Raw genomic sequence first — 23,994 nt, forward strand, 5'->3', positions numbered from 1 at the left:
CAAGCAACATAGATATCGTTGCAATAACAGACATTTTTGTCTTGTTCCTGAAATTCTTCTTGAGCTGGAAAGGAAAAAATAGCCATTTGTATCTCAAACTTGTTCTTAAAATCTTTTTTGCTGAGATATAAAGAATGTGAAGTACTTCTTCAGGTCAATTCAAACTTAGCTATAGGGGTGTCAGCTTTTATTTTTCTACTTCCACAGCTGCTCTCCTTTTTAGAACACTTATCATAGTATGTTTTTGAGATTGCATTTTAATTAAAATGTAGTTTCTCTTGGGAAGTTTTGGGTGAACATGTATTGTGAAATACTGAAAACCCAAATCTGAATTAACTAAATTCATTAGTTTTTCAGCAATGTTTACCTTTCTTAAATTTATTGGGTTTTACTTTCCCTAGCTAAAATACTGCCTGAAGCATGCTAAAATGCATGATAATTATAAACTGTCTGTATAACCACTGCCATTGAGGATGGTATTCAGTTGGGTGTGTGGAACAAATAAATGTCAAGTCTTTTAGAATATAACTGCTATTTTCCCCTTGTATGCAAAAGTACAATGAATAGCTTTTGTCTGCCAAGCTGCATCTAAATTATAAAATCTTTCAAAGTCATACATGCAGAAACAGAGAATTTTGCCAGTTGTGTAAATAATAATTATTTACTTATCTGTCTTCAACCCCTTACTAAACATCCTCACAATATCCTGGGAGATAAGGGAGTACAGTAACTCCTCGTTTAATGTTGTAGTTATGTTACTGAAAAATGGTACTTTAAGTGAAATGATGTTAAGTGAATCGAATTCCCCAATAAGATATAATGAAAATGTGGGAGGGTTAGATTCCAGGGAAATGTTTTTCACCAGATAAAAGACTATACAATATTATACGTATACACAGTATAAGTTTTAAACAAACAATTTACTACTGTACACAGCAGTGATGATTGTGAAGCTTGGTTGAGGTGGTGGAGTCGGAGGGTGGGATATTTCCCAGGGAATGTCTTGCTGCTAAATGACGAACTAACAGTTGGCTGAGCCCTCAAGGGTTAACACATTGTTAATAGGTTTCAGAGTGGTAGCCGTGTTAGTCTGTATCAGCAAAAACGAGGAGTACTTGTGGCACCTTAGAGACTAACAAATTGATTTGGGCATAAGCTTTCATGTGCTAAAACCCACTTCATCAAATGCATGGAGTAGAAAATACAGTAGGCAGATATATATACACAGTACATGAAAAGATGGGAGTTGCTTCAAAAATTATAACATTCAAAAACCAGTTGGAGAACACTTCAGTCTCCTTGGACACTCAATAACAGACTTAAAAGTGGCAATTCTTCAACAAAAAAATTTCAAAAACAGACTCCAATGAGAAACTGCAGGACTGGAATTAATTTGCAAACTGGACACCATCAATTTAGACCTGAATAAAGACTGGGAGTAGAGGGTCACTACAAAAACTAAAAACTAATTTCCCCCTACTGTTACTCACGCCTTCTTGAAATGGGCCACCCTATTACCACTACAAAAGTGATTTTTCCTCCTGTTGATAATAGCCCACTTCCACTTTAATTGTCTTATTAGAACTGACCCCCCACTTGGTAAGGCAACTCCCATCTTTTCATGTACTGTGACTATATAGCTGCCTACTGTATTTTCCATTCCATGCATCTGATGAAGTGGGTTTTAGCCCACAAAAGCTTATGCCCAAATAAATTTGTTAGTCTCTAAGGCGCCACAAATACTCCTTGTTGTTTTTATTGTTGTTAATGTAGCCTCACACTCTACAAGGCAGCATGAATGGAGGGAGGAGACACAATAGATGCATGGCAGTGGCTGCAAACATTCCCTGTGGAAACTGAACATGATGAACCCATGTTATCCCACTGGAGTGCACCACTCCCTCCACTTTCCAAAGTGCCGGGGGGAGGGGGAGGTGTGCATGTGTGTGTGAGTGAGAGACCATGTGTGTGCGTGTGTGTGTGAGATGCGCATTGCCCCTTTACGCTGACCCCACTCCAAGTACACTGCCTTTTTAAGTAGATCAGCAAGTTGAGACAACAGCTGCTGCCAGCAAGCTCCCTCCATCCTGAGCCCTGTCCTGTTCCTCTCCCACCCCACCCCCCCATGGAGATGGGGTACAGGAGTGTGGGGAGGGGGACACCCTGACATCAGCACTCCTCTTCCCCCCACCCCCCTCACAGCAAGCAGGAGGCTCCCAGGAGCAGCTCCAAGGCAGAGGGCAGGAGCAGCACACAGCAGTGGGGGGAGGAACACCTGAACTGCCCAGCAATTGATAGCCTGCTGGGCGGCTGCCACACAGGGAACTTAGGGTAGCTGATAAGGGGGCTGCCGGTCCATCCTGGTTCCAAGCTCCTCCCACCAGTTAGCTCCAATGGGTTGTTCTTCCTGCAAGCAGTGGACAAAGCAGGCGGCTGCCAAACAACATTATAAGGGAGCATTGCACAACTTTAAACAAGCATGTTCTCTAATTGATCAGTGACATAACAACAAAACAACGTTAACCGGGATGACATTAAGTGAGGAGTTACTGTATAATTCCCATTTCACAGATGTCCAGACTGAGGCACAGAATGACTTGCTGCTCAAGGTTGCAGCTGGAGTATAAATCAGAATGAGGATTAGAACACAGTATTGCCCCAAATCACGATTTTCATGTAAGTCTTTGTGATAGTGGTGGGTTTTTTTCTTAAGGCCCAAGCTGTTAGTCTTGTTGATTTACATGAGGATTTAAAATTTTTCTTGATAAACTTCCTAGCCCTCATGGTTGCAGCAAAGCTTGAAAACTTGACCTGAGTGCATTCTAAATGGTCTTCAACTGGAGGACAAATAAAAATGAAAATGTATTATTTTGAATCTTTGGTTTTCTAAAAAAATCAAATCTCATGATGTTATAGGCTTGGTTCATGATTTTTTTTTTAATACTTCAGGTTGGCAGTGCTGAATACATAGAGTATGTGAACTCCTAGTCCAGTATTCAGAAAATTTCCCTTTTATTTTGCTGATAAGATTGAAAATCTTTAGACCTATTAATAGAAAACCTATTAAAGTCACACCTTCCTTTCAAATCCTTCCCAACAATTTTAAATAGTTTCAACAAAATAGCTTCAGTAAAATACATTAACTCACCAATTTCTTTTACTCCATGCCATTTTAAAAGCACTTTGTTCTTCCAGGTTCTGTGCTTTCTCTGTGAAATGCCGCACAGCTCTTAAATGTCCAGAACTCTCACTTCAGCTGAGAGTTGCCTTTTGTAAGTAAGACATAGGACATTTTATTCAACATTTCCCCAAAAAGGCACTTTTTGGGAGGTGATGGGTTGTTGGTTTAAAAATCTGAATTGTTCTGTTTTGGTTTTGCGGTTGGGGTTCAGTGATGGGGAAAATATTAGAAACAGAAAATTAAGTGTAGTGCTCAAGAGACTTAGTGAGGCTTGGTGCAGGTAGGAGCAGGGCTTGCAGGGAACGAATGTCTTCAAACTGTGCACATAATTCATCTCAGACCTGAATGCTATGCACTGCTGATCCGAGCCTGCTAATCATTCCAGATTGTGATCTTCTGATGTGACCATGTATCCAGTAGGTGCTAGTTGCAGATGATCAGTTTATACTTGTGTCCTAAAAAAGATGTAAGGTTTCCTGAAATAGGTGGCTTGGGGTCTGAAAGGTCTGTGCTGTCTAGAAGAATACTGTGGTCTGCGACTAGAACTGCAACAGCTGAGAGTCTATTTCCAAACTATTTTGGAAGGGCCTACTTAACTGAAGGAGCTTCATTCAGACGAAAAGAAACACTCTTTTCAAGGAGAGTGAGCTGTCTGCTCTGTATGTTGTTGCCAATGAAGTTGTTGGATGCGTTGGTTGGCTTGTTGTATTAAACAGCTAATTTAAGTTCCCAAACAGTTTTGTTTCTGTTCAGTGTCCTGATTTATTTGTTTGTTTGTTTTTTAGGGCATAAAATTAATACCTATTGGAGAACATTATCCAAAAGCTACCTTTTCAAATGGGGGAATATAAGAGTATGTTTCTTCTTCTTCTTGTGGCTACAGAACTAAGTTCTGTTACTGCGTAATTATTTATTTTGCTTTAAATAGCAAATACACCTATGCAAGGATGTAGGATCTCTGACACCTAATTAATACTACAGCAAAACCCTACCATCATTAAAATAATTATTCAGAAATGAACTCTGTCAGCCTGTCACCTACAAAAAATAGCTTCTTTCTCTGTAGGTCTTCATGTCATAACCAACACATTAAACTCCCCTCAGAGGCCCTTTGGCAACCAGTGCAGATCAAAAGCACTGGTATTATGATGCTTGCGGATACCCTGCTCAAGAAGCAAGTTATTGTGTTCTGCACTGGTTTCCATCTCCAAATGGTTTAGATTAAGTGTTGCATCTTGTGATACAATATTACACAAATTATTCCTTTTGTTGAAAATATAGAGACAGTATTCCTTTCAAATGGTGGCAACATATCCTAGTCGATAGACTACTAGACTAAAACACAGCAGACCTAGGTTGTAGTCCCAGCTCTGCCACTGGCCTGCTCAGTGACATTGGGCTAGTCACTTTCCCTCCCTGTGCCTGAGTTTCCAGATCTGTAAAATGGGGATAATGATGCTGACCTCCTTTTGTAAAGTGCTTTGAGATCTACTGATGAAAAACAGTACAGGTATTATTATTTTATTTTATTAGAGAGGCAGCCAAAATAAAGACAAATTTCTGCAAACTGTTGACAGTTGAGCATATTAAATACATTGTTTTTGTCTGTTACCTTTTGGTTATATTTCATCACAGATATTTTTAAATCACCTCATTATACAAATTTTAAAAACGTAGGAAAGTGATGTACAGTATGTTGCTGCTGTGTATAACTAATGCTAGAAATTGTCAACGCCAATTGGGGATTTAGCTGCGCAACTCTCATTAAAAGTAGAAGTATCAACATTATTACCCAAACTGTAGTTTGGCCAGGAAACATGGATTAACATGACTGCTCTTGTGAGTTAGTCTGATCCCTCTTCACATCCCTTTGGTGGCTTCCTCTCTACCTCTGAATTAAATTTAAGTCCCAAAGCATGATGTCCTTGTTTTCAGGATCCCACATAGTTTGGCTTTTGTCATTTCATTTCCCCTTTGTTCTGTCCTAGCAGCGATGTTGGTGAGTTTCCACCTGACCTAACCTTCACCCAGACCTTGTTAGCAGTGCTTTCTGTCTTCCCAGTCGCTCTTCAAAACTCCTATCATGATGCCACGGACCTTCGTCCTCTTGGTTAAAAAAATGAGAGGAGTAGCATTTTAAAAAAATCTTGTGGAACCTCCAAGATGTATGCATTACTGATAGGAGTAACCACATGGCCTTAGGCAGTAAGCATTCATCCTCCCTTATCCGTTTAGTCCATGTACTTATTACCCTTACTCTTACTGATTGTATGAAAGTTAATTTTAATCTCTTCTCTTCTGGGCAAGGATTTCATCTTTAATTTTTCCATTAAGTACCATGGCACCATATACCAACTACAGCAAGAATTTTCATGACTAGTGATGCTAAGACCTCAGTTCTGCATCACACCTGAAGTTTAATACTGAGATCTACACTGTATTTTGATACAGTACTGACTCAGAGGAAAGAATTATACCTACTATATTACCAACAGTAGAGGAAAAATTGTGGAAAATTAGAGGTTTATCTTCTAAATACTAGTCTAATCCAATGCTGTTGAGTTTGGGATTTGATTACTTGAGTTATCACTTCTTCTAGAGCATAATTACAGAACTTGTGTTGCTTCTTTCCAGACTTGCTCAAGTTTTCATTTAATCTTAGAGGGCCAAAGTTGTTAACAGAAAGAATAAACTTCAGTAAGTGTCAAGTTTCTTTCTAACTATGCCATTCTCATTTTTTTTTTATATTCTTGAATTCTGTTACAGTGAATGTTACATGCTTGCTTCCAACCTAGAAGAAATTAAATTAGGCAAATCCTGAAAGGATGAGTATGTAATTAGAGATTAATAAAGAATTAAGGGTAGCCAAAAATGTAGAGACTACAGAAGACCATGCTTGACTATGTGGCTGGGATGGCATGACATAAAGAAGTGAATTTTAGAAATATGATTTCAAACTGTGAAATGAACAGCTCTTTAATAAAAAATGAGGCAATATTTATTGAACAATTGTTCATTTCCAAGCAACCCAAGCATCTAGATATTTTCTTTACATGGTTTACTTTTGTTACTCATTTTTCTCAAATTTTGTGTGTTCATATAGAAAAATATATGAGCCTAGTGCTAATGGGGGGGTGACTTTCTTGAGGACTCTGGAGGAGGGTGGCCCTTTGGTGACCTTTTCATAATTTAGCATTTTTTGCCCCTCGCCTATACCATGAAATTTACTTTAAAAAAAAAAAGTGTGAGAAAATCATAGCTCTGTTTGAGAGATCAGCCTGTAAAGCAGTGGTCCCCAAACTTTTCATGGTCGTGTCCCCTCCACCCCGTCTGTGCATCGCCTCACCGGGAACAGGGTCCCAGCTCCTGGGAGAGCAGACATGGACAGAGGTAAGGCGGGGCGGAAGCTGTGAGCTGTGGCTGGGAATGGAGCCACAGCCAGTGGCCTAGGCTGGGGGCGGGGCCAGGTGTGGAGCCACTGCCAGGTTGGGGATCGAGGGCAGGGGCGGGGGGTGAGGCTAGGGGTGAGACCAGAGCAGAGCGGGACTGGATGGTGTGCCCTCCCAGTGTCCCCCCACCCCCGAATGTTCCTCTGCACCCCTCTAAGGGGTGCACCCCACAGTTTGGGGGCCTTTGCTGTAAAGCTTCTACAGGTCCGAGATTTAATAAAGCCCATCCTGGGGCTCAGCCCTAGTGTAACTTGGGGGAGGAATTCCACACTTGTGGGAAAAGGAGAAAGAAAAATGGTACACGTTTGTTTGTTTATTTTAAGGAGAGACAGGAGGGCAGGCAAAAAGCAGCTATTTAGAATGTTAGGATCTCTTTCAAAGGAGATGGACTGGGGCAGAAAGGGCAGGTGAGACTGTCAAAAGTGCATGAGAAATGCATTTATCAAATGACCTATAAAGTTACAATTAATAGCTTTATGGCACACAAAGGAACATGTGAGATGTGGTACAGATGACACGGCCCCTACCCAAAGTGTGCAATCTAAATTTTAGGTATGATTGGGGGAGGGAGGGTCATGAGCAACAGTAAGAGGGTGGAGAGAGAAAATAAGGGATACCAAAGTTTAGTGTGGATACTGCCACCACATGGGGTAGGGGTATATGAGTGCATTCAAGGTATAGAGAAGAATGCTTGTGTGTGTCTATCTGCAATACTTGTGATCATTCAAGGGACAATCGTTTAAGTGAATGGGGTGGAGTGTTACTGGTAGTACATTCTTTGTGAGGTGACTATACTCTGGAACTTGCTTCCCTGCTTGGTCTCTTGATCTGTCAGAGCCCAGATCTGATGACTTTCAAGGCATGCTGGGGTGTTTTGTGGTATGGTATAGAGTTTTGGAGCAAATGGCTGGGGAGAGTCATAGTATTACACCACTGTGGGGTTTTTTTCTATCAATTTTTTTTACCTCTTAGAATTTATACATACCTTTACATGCTGATCCAAACCCAATGAAGTCAATGGAAAGTCTACCTTCAAGAACGGTGTCAGCACACTAGAAACCCATTCGTGCATATATGCTGCTCAGAATAATGAATTACTAAAATGCTGTGTAGTCTCTCTCCTGGTGGGGTGGGGGGAGTGTAAACTGTTACTACAATGCAATACCTCCGTCTTTTGGATTTATGTTATTTCTATTAAAATGCATTTTCCACACAAATATGAAAAGCAAGTTAGTTTTGGAAAAGTTTTGCACATTTGTCACTTGAATCATTTAAGATGAAGGGCACAAATGCTGTAGCTATTTTTTAATGAACCTCATACTCTAAATTATATTTTATGCATTAAGAATGATGAAAGCTTGATTAAGAAGATACTGCAATTTTATACAACACTATTAGAAATGACATTTAGCTCTTCATGTCAACAATCTTAAAAGTTGCAGAGAGCCATTCTTAATACAGTGGCAATCACGATGCCACTGTGGGATTCTCTAATCTCTAGCGACTGACTGTCCCTAAAAAACGGATCTTATGAATGACAGGGTAGGAAACTTTGGGTTGGATAAAGATTAGCATTATCCTGCTGCTTTGTAATTATCAGAATCTGGACAGTCACTTATTTGGATGAAATGATGCATACAATTTCTGCATCCAAAGTAAAGCATATGTAATGTGATTGTAAGAGGAGTTTTCAAATCTCCCAGTGGGATGTCATAAAGTATATTTATAAACTCCAGCTAAGCAGTTGTTCTGCATTGGAATTCCACTGGCATTGAGATAATAATTTGCACAGTCAAATTGCCTTCTTTACAAAAACCCAGGGAATTATGAGAGTCTAATCCTTTATTAATGTCAACCCATAGGCAACAAGAAAGCGTAAGATTGCCATTCGAAAAGCCCAGGGGAAAAATGTTGAGGCCATCCGAGAGCTGAATGAGTATCTGGAACAGTGAGTGTTTTACAAGAAAAAGGATTGTGTTTTGCTATTCTGATAAATCTTTTTAATTAAAATGGAATTTGCATTTGATTTACGCCTTTGCTTCCATTCTGTTCATTTACAGAATCTCTACACAAGCTTTTTTTTTTTTTTTTTTTTTAATTTCTCCCCATCCAGATTTGTTGGGGACCAAGAAGCTTGGCATGAACTTGCAGAACTTTACATCAATGAGCATGAGTAAGTTGTTTGCTGAGTCTACATAAGAATTGCTAGGTTGAAATCTTCTCTGTGTAAATCAAAATCCATAGTGACGGTTTCTAAAGGCATGTATAAATTTATATGAAGGTATACAGTTTGGTGTCCAATATGACAAAAAAAAATCGTACAGCAATTAGGAACCTGATGTGGCTAGCAAATTCTTTAACAAGGTATTTTATTTAAAAATATGAAGGATTTAACAAAGGGGGGGAGGGTGGAGGGAGAATGTTGACCACATTTTGTTTAAAATGAATCCTGCTTATGTAAGAAGAATTGAACAATAATTTTCAGAATATCCTGTTCGGATCATGTTCTTCATTACATCTAAATTTTAAATGCTTGGAGTCTACAAAAATTATCTGTGGATAATATAATGCTATGAGTGGATTCCTAGGAGACTTCTGTAGAAAGACATAATACAAATCCTATTCATTTACCATTGTTCTTTTAAAAAAAAAAAAAGGGCAAAAAACCCCAAAACCCAATATTGGTCCAAAGTAGGGGTATTTGGTTGCCTGGGAACAAAACTCAGTGCAGTCAAGAATGTTGAATGTTGTAGGAACTTACTTATTGGATATTTAATGTTTTTGTTAGCTTTTTTTTATTGCTGTAGTGACAGGAGGAAATCCCAGTGTGAGAGGATTAGCCCAAAGCCTTAGTGCTAGTTTTCTAATATTGCAGCATTAATTCTAACCTCCATCCAGAGGCATGTTCTTTTTTTTCTCTTTAGTTCATCACCCAGCCTGAATTATATCATATTGTTTCCTTCCTTCCTTTCCAGAAAGTGGTAAAAGAATCAGATTCTCAGGGAAAAGGTGGCCATTCTCATTGTGCCAGAAAAACCAGTCCCAGTTCCCATAGAAAAGAAATAAAATAAATACTCAGATCTTCTGACTCTCTCTCTAGATCTACAGTTTTAGTGCACAGATTTTCCATTTCTTTTGGGAAATGTGCCAACAACTGTGTAAAAAAACAAATAACTAAGAAAACTTTTTTTATTGCAATGTATAAAAATATATGTTACATAGTGAAGGCTATAGCTACATGATTATTTCTTTCTCCAGTTTCCTGCTTTTTGCTGACGTTCTGCTTTTTTTTTCAAAAATTTTCTTGAGCAATAGTGTATGGAATTTATCTGAGTTCATTGAAAAATTGAACCACATTGAATGTATGCCCATGAGCATTATCAAATAAATAGTTTTCAAGAGTATTGGTTATGAAATAATGCATATTCTTGGCCGAGAAACAGCTGAAAGCAATTTTTTAGGAAATTATTGTGGTCGGCCTACCCTTCTCAGCTATGTTATAAATTCTGTTTTGACTTTGAAGCTGGTTAAAGTTACAGATTTCGGCCCTGATCCTACAAAGATTTATGCACATGCTTATCTTTAATAACTGTAAATAGTACTCAGTCCTGCAATCTGATCCATTAGTGAGGAATGATGTCCCTCTCCATAGCCTCAGTGAGGGGTCTTCGAGTCGTCATCCATATGTGTGTAAGCTGAAATCAGGGCCGTGATAATATATAATGATAAATGTAAAAGCAGCAAAGAGTCTTGTGGCACCTTATAGACTAACAGACGTTTGGGAGCATGAGCTTTCGTGGGTGAATACCCACTTCGTCGGATGCATGAGAGTTAATCTATAAGGTGCCACAAGACTCTTTGCTGCTTTTACAGATCCAGACTAACACGGCTACCCCTCTGATAAATGATAAATGTATGTACCAAGATATTATGAGTAAATTGTGGACCAAAACTGCTAATTTTTATTTTAAAAAATACAGTCCCTATTACAAATATAAAGTGTACAGCTATAAAGTTTCAGAACATGGTTCATTTGCTATTATGGCTAGAGTAAATATCTGTCAATATTTACTTTATAAACCCCAGTTTTCTGGGTTTGGGCATCTTACTATTTCAAACCACATTGAACTAAGATGTCTTATATCTGGTTTAAATCCAAATTCTGAATGTTCTACAGGTAACCGTGTAAATCATTTGAACCACATTGAAATTTTATGGTTTATATATTTAGTATACAAAAAGGCCCCCAAAATGGTTTTGTGAGCTTTTTCTCTATTATTTTTTTAAAGACTTCATTAAAGAAAAGAGTGGTAACTTCCTCTTTTGGAATGGTATAAATATTGCCATTTAAATTTGTATAGTATTTTGTATCTGTATGCAAATCTAGTATACTTGATTTAGAGGTGTTCACGCTAAGGTGTTAGGAATTAATTGCAAGACTGAGACCTAAAGGGTAGACCTAGCAGGGGGTTGATTCCAGAATCAGAGCCTTACTCCATAATTTTCAATGGCTTATGAAGCATCAAATAACTTAGAATTTTTTCTTCAGCTGTGGAACAAAATGATGGTAGCTTGTCTTTAAAATTAATCAAATGCTTTGTAGCAGTTTGGGTTTTTTAAAGTCTTTAAAGAAGATGTCTTGTATATTACAGTGGTTCCATCACTGCTTAGTAAGTGTCTTAAGTGTTCACACCTTATATTAATTGTTTCTGTATGCCAAGTCCATTAAAATGACACATAATATATACTCAATACTGGTCATTACACTGTTGGGTGTGGAATCCTTAAATAACTTCAATGCATAGTCCTCTGAAAGAAACATGAGTTGACAATGATATCAGATCATTTCCATTGAGCCTATTTCAGTTCACCAGGTATTATATAAAATCAATAAATCCTCAGTTCTTTAGGGAATTCTGTTTTATTATCATAAATTTCATGAAATAATGATACAATATACAGTTATAATAAGGAGGGCTAAAAATACTGAACTGTAAAGAATACAATAGCAAAGACCGATACACACATCAAATCAGCAGTTTGTTTTATGTCACTTTCTGGTTTTGATGTTCCTCAGTTATGCAAAGGCGGCCTTCTGTTTGGAGGAGCTTATGATGACTAATCCACACAACCACTTATATTGTCAGCAATTTGCTGAAGTAAGTATTTTCAAAAGAATCAGTTGTGTTTGAATAGCTGATCTGGTTTTGCTACTAATGGGAATAATACAAATAGAATAAAAAATATTTTTTTAGTATGTTTCACCTTTGGGATTTTAAGTAAGTACAAATAGAAGGCATCAGTTTAAAACACCTGATAGAACTTTGCAAGTTCAGTAATGATTTTTTTTTAAATCCTAGGATTACTACTATTACTAAATTATAAATAAGAATTAAACCATCATTTGTTGAATGTACAAATTCTTATTGAAATAAACTAAGCTTGTTGAAATGTTTATGCTCTTCAGTGAAGTTTCAAAACTAAATGCATGAGAAATTAAACCTTTACATAATATGAATGCTTTTCTTGTGAAGTATGTTTTGCTTTTGGTACAATCCAGGGGCCAGATCTTACAGTTCTCCTTTGTAGGAAATCTTGCCTGACAGAGAATTGGGAAAAAATTACGGGATTTGGCCCAAGATATTTAACAGTTTGCACTAGATTCCAGTTTTTAAATTTTAAAAAAAGGCATTATTATTATTAGTGGGAGTAAATACAATTCATTCTGTTTACATGGATTAAATATTAGATAATTGTTCAAATTTAAGAGTCTACTTATATCACTTTGTGGTTCCTAGAAATCCAGATTTCTAGAATACATTATCTAATATGTATTCCTAGCTAATGTAATAATGGGAATTAATTCATTTAATTTCTCCTTTATTCTGTCAGTGAGTGACATTTTTAAAATAGCAGTGACTTTTTTTATAGTGAGAGCAAGTTTTTTTTAAAATTTGATTATTAAAAGTATTACGTACCTCACAGGCTAGTGCTTTTCCTTTTGTGTTTCACCTGACATTCAAGATTTAGATGAGTTTTAATGGTCTTAAGAGTAGTTTCTATAATCTCTTTGATTCAGATAGATAGATAGAAAATATCTACCTATTGTAGTTTCTGGTGCCTGAGGCATGATGAAACATGCAAGTTTTCAAAGTAGTAAAATAAAACAGGTTTAATCAGTCTATAATTTTAACAGGTTAAATATACCCAAGGCGGGCTTGAAAACCTGGAACTATCAAGAAAATATTTTGCACAAGCATTGAAACTGAACAACAGAAACATGAGGGCTTTGTTTGGACTATACATGGTGAGTTTGAATGAATACTCATTGATTGTGTGTTGTCATTTAAAATTCAGTGATCTTCCTAGTAATGGGGTTTTGGTTTTGTTTGGGAATTTAATTGCAGAAAGTGGGATTATTCTATAACCTTGTCTGTACTACAGAAACTTTGCAAAAATTTCCCCCGTTTCCTACACCAGTTCAGCTCCACCGGGGGGTAGCAACAGAGGAAGCCTAGTGTAAATGAGTGGTCAACATTTTAAGTAATTCATCTTTGAAAATCAACTGGATGAAGTGAACTGTGAGGGTACTAGAATTATTATTTATTTAACCTTAACTTACCATTTACATGCATTTTGGGGGATTGGGTTATTAATGGTAACAGTATGTGCTTTTTAACAATTACAGTATATTTGTTATTGTAGGACTGTCTTAACCTTAAGTTAACAATGTGTTTTTACTTGGGAATTAAAAAAAAAATTAGTGGACACTAACTGTCAATTAGACGTTTGGTAATGAATCAAACATACTATATGTAATATCTTCCCTTTCTATTTAGGGTGCATTCAAGCACTGAATTGTTAAGCATTAATGAGACCAAATTGATAATAAAATAAAAACTTTTTCCTAAATCTGTGGCTTATTCATTAATGAGAGGTGATGGGATTTGCTGCTGCCAGAGTATGTAGAGTCCCAGTGTTTCTGCAATCACAAGTTGTATAATTAGTTTTGAGAATTTTCTGCAAGCAAGCAATTATCCCTTATGTGTTTTACGTTAATGGAAACTTCTCTAATGAAGCTATGTTCAACATTTTATATTTATTTTAAGGGCAGACATGCACAACTATCTTAAAACTGTTGATCTCTAATATGTCAGTCTGGATACTAAGGATATGTCTACACTGCAGTTAGACACCAGCGACTGGCCCATGCCAGCTGATTCAGGCTCTCAAGGCTTAGGCCAAGGGGCTGTTTAACTGCAATGTAGACATTTGGGCTCAGGATCCAACCAGAGCTCTGGGACCCTCCCACCTTGCAGATCCTAGAATTCAGACCAAGCCTGAACATCTGCACTTCGGTTAAACAGCCCTTAACCTGAGCCGCATAAGCCTGAGTCAGCTGGCACTGCCAGCAACGGGTGTTTTACTGCAGTGTAGACATATCCCAAGACATTGGGTTTTATAGCCTCCTTGCCAGCAGATGGAGACCGAAAGCTATTTTTGTGACACTTTCACCCCATAAATGGGAATGGACTGATTGAATATGCCCAGTTCTTTTTCTGTCTCCCACACAGGGATAGGAGAGAGAGACCTTCTTGTGGACAGCTGAACCCCAAAGTCTTTAATTTTAGTGAGATCAGTTCTCAATTCTTTGAACAGTCTAGTTTTAGGCTGGAGACTGTTTATGAGCCAAGAGTTCATTTTACTTTCTTTCTTCGTTCCTTTCTGTTGGACTGTGTGTGGCGCACACCACCAGTTCCTATGGTCCCCTCTTTTGTATATGTATCTATTTTGCAGTCTTACTGTTTTTTGTTTTGTAATCCTAGTCTGCCAGCCATATTGCTTCCAATCCTAAAGCAAGTGCAAAAATGAAAAAGGACAATATGAAGTATGCCAGTTGGGCAGCTAACCAAATCAATAGAGCTTACCAGGTCAGTATGTTGTCTACATTTTAAAGTCTTCTCCTGGACATATTGCGTATCTCCATGTTATGATAAAATGGGTTACTAAAAGGCAAGTCGTCTGCATATCTTAATAGCTTTTCTGCTTCTTTTAAAGTTAAATAGGACAGGTTTGCAGCTTCCGTAAATCAGCATAACTTGGTCGATTTCAGGTCACACCAGCTGATGATCTGATTCAAATATATGCGTTCTATTTCTGTGTAAAGGACTCTGATGTTTTACACGCTGTATTAATCTGTATTACCTACTGATATTGTTTTTGTCTCTATTGATTAATCCTTTCTAGTATTAGCATTGAATGCACAGGGTAGCATTATATGAATCTCCAAGACTTGGGACTATATATTTTGAATTGTTTCATCATATGTGATATATCAGTAGACATTTAAAATAGTTTTGAGTTTCTCTTTTAGTTGTGTTATTTACTAAAAGAAAACTAATTAAAGGTTCTTAGTATTTGCCCTTCCCTTCAGGTTTATAAAGATCAAAATAAATTATTTAACAATGTACCAGGTAAGTATCCTAAAATGTGCCAAATCACTGTTGGTGCTGGTTTTCCATAGTTTATGTAGGAAGTGGACATGATATATTGCACAAAATTAAACTATGTGGACCAGATTCAAAACGCATTCAAGATAATGGGAGTCTTTCCAATGATTTAAAGCAGGGATCGGCAACCTTTGGCACGCGGCCCGCCAGAGTAAGCACCCTGGCTGGTCGGGCTGGTTTGTTTACCTGCCACGACTGCAGGTTCAGCTAATCATGGCTCCCACTGGCCGCGGTTCACTGTCCCAGGCCAATGGGGGCTGTGGGAAGTGGCGCGGGCCAAGGGATGTGCTGGCTGCCGCTTCCCGCAGCCCCCATTGGCCTGGGATGGCAAACCGCGGCCAGTGGGAGCCGTGATCGGCTGAACCTGCGGACGCGGCAGGTAAACAAAGTAGCCCGGCCCACCAGGGGGTTTACCCTGGCGGGCCGCATGCCAAAGGTTGCCAGTCCCTGATTTAAAGGGTTACGCATCGGGCTGTATGTAGGTTTAAAATAATTCTTGAATAGGAAACAGTTATTAGCATGTTGATTTCTGCTATCACTCTGCTTTCTGAAATCATGTCCAGAACTTGGTAACTACTCAGCTTGTTTATTGTTTGTACTTGGTAGGAACTGATGACCACAATAAGGAATAGCACCCCTTGTGCTAAGTGTTGTACAAACACACAGGAAGGAATGGTCCTTTCCCCGAGTTTACAGTCTAGTTTAAGACAAATCACACAATATGGATGTAACAAACAGAGGGTAATGGGGTGGAGAAGACGACATTTATAGTGACAAGTCTTTCCTCTGAGACTATTTTTATCTGGGTAGTACAAATTGAACCAGCTCACTCACTCAGGCCTATCATTCAAGGCAGATAATACCAAATTCACTGAAGATGGCACACACAATGAAGAAAGCCTGTTACGAGCCTGGCCTCCCTAGTAACACTTTCCCTGCAGTTGTATGTATAAGGTTGTGGTATTGCAACACAAGCCTTTCTGGTCTCTCTCACCCTTTTTTATCGAACAAAATTGATTTTATTAAATGTGAAGAAAAGTCCACTTTTCTCTTTGCGTTGGTATCCTTTCTGGTGTACATTGTTATTTCAGTGTCTTGGTGGAGTGTGTTATCTCATTCCCCCACAATGCCTTATTAGGATGTTTTCTTCATGTTGCCTTCTGCTTTCTAGCTTAAGCTATTTAATGGTATAACTAATGTTCTGCAGCTGACGCTTGTGTAATTTAATTGGGCTTTCTCTTCATGACATCAGGTCCTGACCACATACAGCTTTACTAAAGCAAGAGCACACGTAGGGAATAGCTTCTCTGGAAAGTGTCAATGGCAGGTGTCAACTGTGAGACTGTTTCCACTTTGCACTGTTAGTCAAGTGGTTCCTGACTCAGCACACTGATGATTTCTCCTTTGAAACAATGTGGTGTGAACCACAGTATACCCATAAAGAAATGCACAGTTACTTGATAATCAAAAGGATGGCTTATGTCCCCATATTTATATGGTTAATTGCACATCATTCCTTATGTCAATAAATCATCAGCATATTTCTTCATGACAATAAGCGGTGTGTGTGGAATGCCATCCTATCTTTTTATATATGATTTGCACAAAAATATGAAAGACTCCCATTGACTTCAATACGCATTGAATTGGGCCTTATGTATCTGAAGTAAAATGTTGATAGGAATCCCACGGATTGCAGGATCCACCAAAGAAACCTGGTGAGCAGAATGTGAGTTGCATTTGGTTTCTTGTAGCTAAGTATAGCGGGAATAAAACAAACCACAGAGATTAAAGGACTCAAGGCAAGATTTTTTTTTAAAAGTGACTTGCGTGCCCAGTTTAAAACACTGGATTTTGGGGGACAGGTGCTCAGCACTTTCTGGAAAACAGCCTCTTTTAAGGTGTCTCAAGTTGAATACCCAAAGTCACAAGCCCCTTTTGACAGTGCTGGCCTTAGTGAATTTGTGGCATAGATGGATTAGTACTATGGAATCTTGAGTCTCAGGTTGGAACTTTAAAACTAGTGGTTTATTAATAAAAATGAAAGCTTGTAGTTATTTGGTTCACAGCCACTTATTCTTGTTCTTCTCATGTGGCTGTCTAACAGCTCACTATCACTCAGGAAATGTGATTTGTGTGGTTAGTGTTTGTTTTTGTTTTACTCTATGGTGCAGTTATACAGTTTTTGTGAAGTTATGTTGGAGCCAGGTTAAAATGATTGGCTCCCCTTTCTCAGTTGATGCTTACCAGAACAGATCACATTAACACAACGAAAATATATATTTAAAACAAATGTCAGAACTTCTTTGTGCCTTCATTCCTTTGTGACACATTGCATACTTCAGATGTATTTTATAGCAGTTTGGGATAAAAAGTGACAAATACCGTATCTGACTAAAACTGCAGGGGGGGATTTCGATTTGTAGCATGTATCTACTCAAATTAGATTTTGGACAGCAATTGGCGTGAACAACATTCTTCTTGCCAAAAAAAAAAATACAGCTGGACAGGACCATTTCCCAATCCCACACTGCTTAAAATGTGAGTCTGACAAAACCGTGATAGGGTTTGGTGACACCATATTAAAGACAGAGAAAATCCAGGTGGTACAGGAAATGGTGGTGTTGCAGTAGGTGGCCATCTCCCTTCTGAGTCGATCTGGAATCAGACCCCTGGCATAATATTGTGGTGTTGAAGATTGCCATTTTTGGATGTAAAGATGAAACTTTGGTCACTTGTGCCAATTAACGTCCCTATGGCCTCTTTCATGAGAGGAGATTCCATTTTGGATAATTAAATAGTCTATGAAACTCCACCTTTCTCCCACATTCCCCAAAGTTCGGTGCAAAGTGAGATAGGAGACATAAAATCTTAGTGAGTTTGCCAGGGGTTTATGAGTTCTGCTATGTCGACTTGCTGGCATTGTCAGCAACTCAGTTTGTCCTTCCGTCATGTCTGTTCTCTTACTCCAGAGAGGTTAGATGCATTCTTCATCCTGGTTTGGCTGCCTAGCAAAGTAATGTGGATTTGTGGCTCTGAATATGGATGTTTTAACGGAAGAAGTATAGAGGTGTTGGGAATTCTATTGCAAAATATATGCTCTTGAGATGGCTTTTCCATGTGGATTTTAAACTTAGATTCCCACCACTGTCATGCCCAATACCATTAATTTTGGATAACTTCCTCTGTTTTGTCAAGTTTAGGTTTACAGGTTTATTTGATAAATAGTCACTTATTTTGTTTTTCAGTGGATCTCTATTTTTGATCATTAAAAATGTTTCTTTAGTGGCCTACTTCTCTTCATCTGGCTTCTGGAACCTAATTTTAGTCTTTTGCTTTGTTTTTCTCCTGTAAGCTTGAGTCTCTATTCAAACTATTGAATTGCTTTTGTTTCTTGTATTAAGTGGTTTATTTTGTTTGTGAACACTCAGATGAAATTAAAGAAAACAAAATGTACGCAACAATTTAGGAAAACAAAATTATCCAAGATCTGTCAGACTAGAATAGGCTCCCAAGGAAAATGGAGTTAGGAATTTTTTTAGGAGTACAAATATTTCCACTTACATATTTTTTGGCAATCCATATTTATTTAGGTGTTCAATATTTGTCCATCCCTGCTAACTAGTGCTTCTCTAACTGTGCTTGGTCTAGTAGAGAAATGTCCATTTAGGAAGGGAGAATCGTCTGGTATCTGGAACTCCTGGATCTTAACCCTGACAATAAAAACAGGATTACTTCTCAGGGCATTGGGTTTAATTGTTTGTAAAAACACTGTTAACCCATCATATGAAAGCCTTTATAAAAGTACCAACTATTGAAGAATAAGTGCATTTCTATTATATTAAACACTTGAGACTGGTGGCTTGTTATCAAGATTAGGTTTTACATTGTGTGGAGGTCACAGAACATCTTTTTAGGGAAATTCTGACCTGTGGTATCAAAGCAAGCTCCCTACAGTTGTATATAAAATCCATTACAAATAAATAAAAATTTATTTAACTATCGACATGAATCACACAAAAAGTGAAGAACTATTTCTTTCTTTGTGTCGCTTAACATCAAAACAAAATATGGCTACCTAATGCTCTCCAATTAGATAATTGGTTTAGCATGTCCTGTGGTAGAAGCATTTCAGCAGAGGCAAGCAAGTTTGATTAATGCTCATGAAAATTTTTAATGTGATCCCACTCGTGGTAACTTTCCAGATAAATGTTTCTTAGGCACACTGCTAAATTCTTCAGTGTTAGTGAGTCACATGTTATTTATGATTGGAGAGGTGATTCCGTTACAAACCATTTGGGAAACAGAAAATTAAATCATGATTAAAAAAAAAAAAGGATTCCGGCTCAATCAACTGAATTGCAGTATAATGCCGGAATAGACAAAATAATTGGTCGTCAAGGAAAATTTGAAGTGATTAGATTTCAAGCTTCTATTTGTTATGATGTGGAGTTTAGCTTTATTTGTTCTAATTTAAAGTGCATGTCAGTATCATTAAGGCAGCCACTCATGAAACTAACAAGTAATGTTTCTTAAATTGACATAAAATATTAATTTTCTTCTCAATGTCCTTAAAGCAGAAACAGAAGTAAAATTCTGCTAATTTTGAAATCCCCAGCCTCCCTTCTCCAATCACCCCCACCCCATCCCCCAACTGTTTCTACCATGCAGCATTACTTTTTGACCACACCTTGCACAGGCTTCTGTGTATTACTGAAAGAATCACAGGAATCATAACACATGCTTTTTTTTTTTTTTTAATTTTTTTAAATCAAAGCTGTTTCTCAAAGAATTGGACCTCCCCAAGTATTTGATTGGGACTGTTCTTGTTTTGTGTGGGAAAAGAAGAGCATAGAAGAGAGGGTTTTTTTCCTGTTCTGTTCAAATCCAGGCAAAAGATACTTTATCAGCTGGGAAGGCAAAAAGCAATCTCTGCTGTTCCTCTAAAGTGTTATCATTATGGGCATTTATGGGAATCTGACAATTTAAAAGGTGGATTTACATCTACTAGCACAGGCAAAATTAAATAGCATTCCACTTCCAGAAAAAAGCAAGGTATATTTTAGTTAAGGGATACAGTAAACAGTTTGTCGTCATAGCTACATTTTATGCTTCTAGATATTTAATTTGTAATGCCCTTTTATTTACCATACCAAATCTAGTTTTTTAACAACACAAAGCTAACAGCTAGGAATTAAGGGAAACCTAATGTTAGACTGTAGCCTAAGGGGTCAAAAGCAGGTTAACAGCTCCTGCAGCTTGCTGCTGCTGTGATATTACCTGAGCTTGATCACTTAATCTTTCTCAACAGGTCATGAGAAGTTTGCTAAATTAAGTTAATTACAAGAGAGATGGGACACATCATAAATCAAGGATTAAGCATGCAGGACAGCAGTGGTATTTGAAGGAAAAAATCATTAAATTGTAAATTTATTGAGTGTTTAGATGTTAACATTTAGTCAGAGAATAGGGTATTTTACTAACAGCAAATTATAGTCAGTACTTCTTTATCACCAAAATATTTAATGTGGGTATGTTTAAAAAAAAAAAATTGGTGGTGGCTTTTTTTCCCACTTGACTGAAGCACCAACATAGCCAATAAATCTGTTGTGTTTATATCAGGCTGATGAGTGATGGGAATTGTCAGTACAGTTAGAAAACTCATTTTGAGATCAGCATGGGGTAGTCAACAACTCTTTCCCCCACCCCCACCCCCCATGCTAGGCTACTAGTATAGTATAGAATTTTAAATGCTAAAATGTACAAAGGTAGTATTTGCATGGCTTCATATTCCTTCATTACCAATATAGGCTTTATTTCAAATTCAATCTGGAATTACAATTGTAATGGTAGATTATAATTAAATAAAAAGGTTCTGACTCACAATCACAGTTGAACCGAGAAATACATTTATGGGATCACTGCCTTGCTTTACAGTATGTTTTTCTAAGTAAACTATTCCATTCCTGTGCTGTAAATAATATGGAGTCTTATTAGTTTTTTTTATCATGTGCAGATCCTTCCTCTGTCAAAATATGAACATGATCTAAGTTAAATCAAATAATAGACCAGTTTTTTTAAATGTTTGTAACATCACAAAGCAGACAATGGATACATTCTTTGCTCTTGTTAAGGTAAATGCTAACTTAAGTGGTACAATCTTATTGAAACATTTGTTTGTTTTTGCAGTAAATTGGTACACGGTGTGTTTTAAGTTATTTTTGATTAACGTTTAGAACCATAACTTGTACAAGACTATTGCACAGCATTGTTAGTGCATTTTCTGTCACATGATTGGTAAAAGTGAGTTTATTCTTTTCCTTAGGTTGCAGGTCGCAGTAAGAAAGAGACTAAGTACTCTTTGAAGGCAGTGGAAGACATGTTGGAAGCCCTGCAAATCACTCAATCTTAGGCTGTCACAAAGAGATCTAATGTTAGATTTTACAACTCCATGTTCAACCTTTAATGATCTATGAGTTATGTTACTTTAAATGCCTAATTCCATTGTTAGTTAATGTGCTATCTTAAAGGATGTTTTTATGAAAATTTAAAATGTCTATTTATTGCTGCTGTGAAGAAGACACATGAAAACTCACTGAAATGTATAACTTATCCCAGGAAGATAACAAAGAAATTAAATGTATTGCACATCAGTCTCTTTAGATCTTATATGTACAGTGACTGCTTTTTAAGCCATAACCTGATGTAGAAATAAACTTGTTAAATGATCAAGTACAATTATGTATTGGGCCTGCAGACTTGTACATATAGATGAAATTATCTTAATTGAATACTTGAGTTAAAATGTGGTAAAAGGTAAACAATTACTGAGCAGTATTCATTATACAAACATGAATCATTACTGTTCCTGTGCACAGTTTATTCAAGAATACATTTGATATTAAAGTTTTTAAGATATTTTCTTGTGTATAGAAATGAAAGCAATATAATCATGCCCTTGGTTTCAGTGAAAATAACTCACATGCTTAAAGATAAGCATATGCTTAATGCTTTGCTGGAGCCTTTGTGTATAAATGCATGAGCAAGTATCTGCTTGTCTATGCAGCTATGTGATTGGGGCATCTGCCTGCACATTTTTTATTTGTGCAGTTAAGGACAGTAGGAAACCACCTCATGCTTCAAGAGCTATGTGAATACAGTATTGTGTACTAGTTGTGATATTTACTGAGCAAAACAGTGCAACTCGTGGTTTATGAATCTTTGGTTCAGTCAGAATTAAGCTGCTGTTAATTCATAAACTATGGCAATTTAATCATGCAGATGTTTCTTGTACTGCAGTTTCAGCAGTAGGACTGCAGAGTGGAAATTATATCAACTAAAAAATTCCAGTCGGAAATACTTCAACCCTTGATTTTATGATGGATATCAACATAATTAATAGTACAGCTCATATTTGAAACTTCATATTCTTCTATACCCAGAGCGAGGTTAAGTCAAAGGCACTATAAGCCTTCTTAAGGCCCCAATTCATGTGGTCATGTGATGAGATCAGAGACTTTCAGCTTTCACTGAAATAAATAAAAGTTTCTGTCCCTCATGGATTCACAAAATAGCTTGAAAACATGACCCAAGGATAACTGATATCTGCCAGAGTCTGCCTACAATAGCTTCAAAATGTGAACTGACTTATTCATCTTAACTCTGAAACATGCTTCCACCCCAAGCAGGAGTGGGGTATGGGCAGTGGGGCCTTGAGATGTGGGTTTTGCCCTAGATTGCCTTAATTCAATCTTGCTAAATGTCAAAAGGCATGTATTATAATGGACTAGTTCACATTTCAGAAACATGGTTTACTTCATTTGGGTCACTTCACCTCACAAAGATTTAAAACAAAATTCATTAATTTAGTTTTACAGTGAATCATTGAAACAAAGCATGAAGTTTTTCCAAACAATGGGTTGAAAATTTGGTAAAATTATTGAAAAATAGCAGGTACGTTTTCCCATAGGTACTTGTTAAACGTGAAGCCAGTGATGTATGTATTTTGGTTTTACATGAATTGCCTTTGATTAGTCAATTCAGAATTAGCTATATTATTTATAATATTTACTATCAAGTGTAGGAATAAAAGCTAGGATTTCTTTTCCACATTAGGAATGTTTTCAGTATTAATTGTACCAAGATTAGAAAGTGGCAGTTCTCACAAACATTTTCTGTCCTTAATTATGATCTTATTCCTCATCAGTTCCACAGTCAAAGGATTTCCACCTCCAGATTACTTCTATATAAAAAGTTGCCCTGTCTTATGGGATATACTTTAAATATTTAAAATTTCACTTTTATACTAATAGCTAAAACAAATGTATGTATTCAACCAGTTCGTGAGTAAATCAAGGAGATACTTTATTACAATAACTGATTCACAGGGCCTTTTTATTGTGTACTTTTAAGATGGCAATAATATGTCAATAGAGAATATTAAGTGTGAAACTCTCAAAAGTAAACCTAGAGATTTCTTCATGAATTTACAGCCTTATACTGTAGGAGTGCGCCATCTAGAGTTTTAAAAAACTCCATTAATTTCTACAGCACATTCTCCAAAAATGTGTTTGCATCCTGCAGATCAAAAAGAATGGGAAGCTCTAGCAAAACACATCTGTACAAAAATAAAGTCTCTTCTTTGCCTCAGAGGTTTAGATTTTCTAAATGGGTTCAATTTGCTGTACGTTTTATATCTAATGTAGTTTAGTTACTATCACTATAGCATTAAAATGTGAAACCCATTGAAACAACTATTTTATAATGTACACATTCATCTCTGACTTCAGTGAGTGAAGTACAAGATTCATGCTGTGAAGTTTCATCTCCTAGTATTGAGTTTAGGATCATCACT

At 37.2% G+C, this 23,994-nt stretch overlaps 1 protein-coding gene across 4 annotated transcripts in view; it reads left to right on the forward strand.

Annotated features, from left to right (window-relative positions):
* The window catches only part of EMC2 (ER membrane protein complex subunit 2), a 59,034-nt gene extending 35,243 nt beyond the window's left edge, over positions 1 to 23,791 (forward strand). For 3 of the 4 annotated variants that reach the window (XM_039524802.1, XM_039524803.1, XM_039524804.1), the window contains exons 6-11: positions 8,493 to 8,578; positions 8,744 to 8,803; positions 11,708 to 11,789; positions 12,827 to 12,937; positions 14,457 to 14,561; positions 21,466 to 21,552. In XM_039524802.1, the coding sequence (XP_039380736.1) occupies positions 8,493 to 8,578; positions 8,744 to 8,803; positions 11,708 to 11,789; positions 12,827 to 12,937; positions 14,457 to 14,561; positions 21,466 to 21,552 (531 nt within the window). Of the gene's footprint in view, positions 1 to 8,492; positions 8,579 to 8,743; positions 8,804 to 11,707; positions 11,790 to 12,826; positions 12,938 to 14,456; positions 14,562 to 21,465 lie in introns of all 4 variants that reach the window. The other variant, XM_039524801.1, reaches the window with a different exon arrangement.
* Positions 23,792 to 23,994: the final 203 nt, after the last annotated feature.

The sequence above is a fragment of the Mauremys reevesii genome, linkage group 2, assembly GCF_016161935.1.
Source record: "Mauremys reevesii isolate NIE-2019 linkage group 2, ASM1616193v1, whole genome shotgun sequence".
Lineage (NCBI taxonomy): Eukaryota > Metazoa > Chordata > Testudines > Geoemydidae > Mauremys > Mauremys reevesii.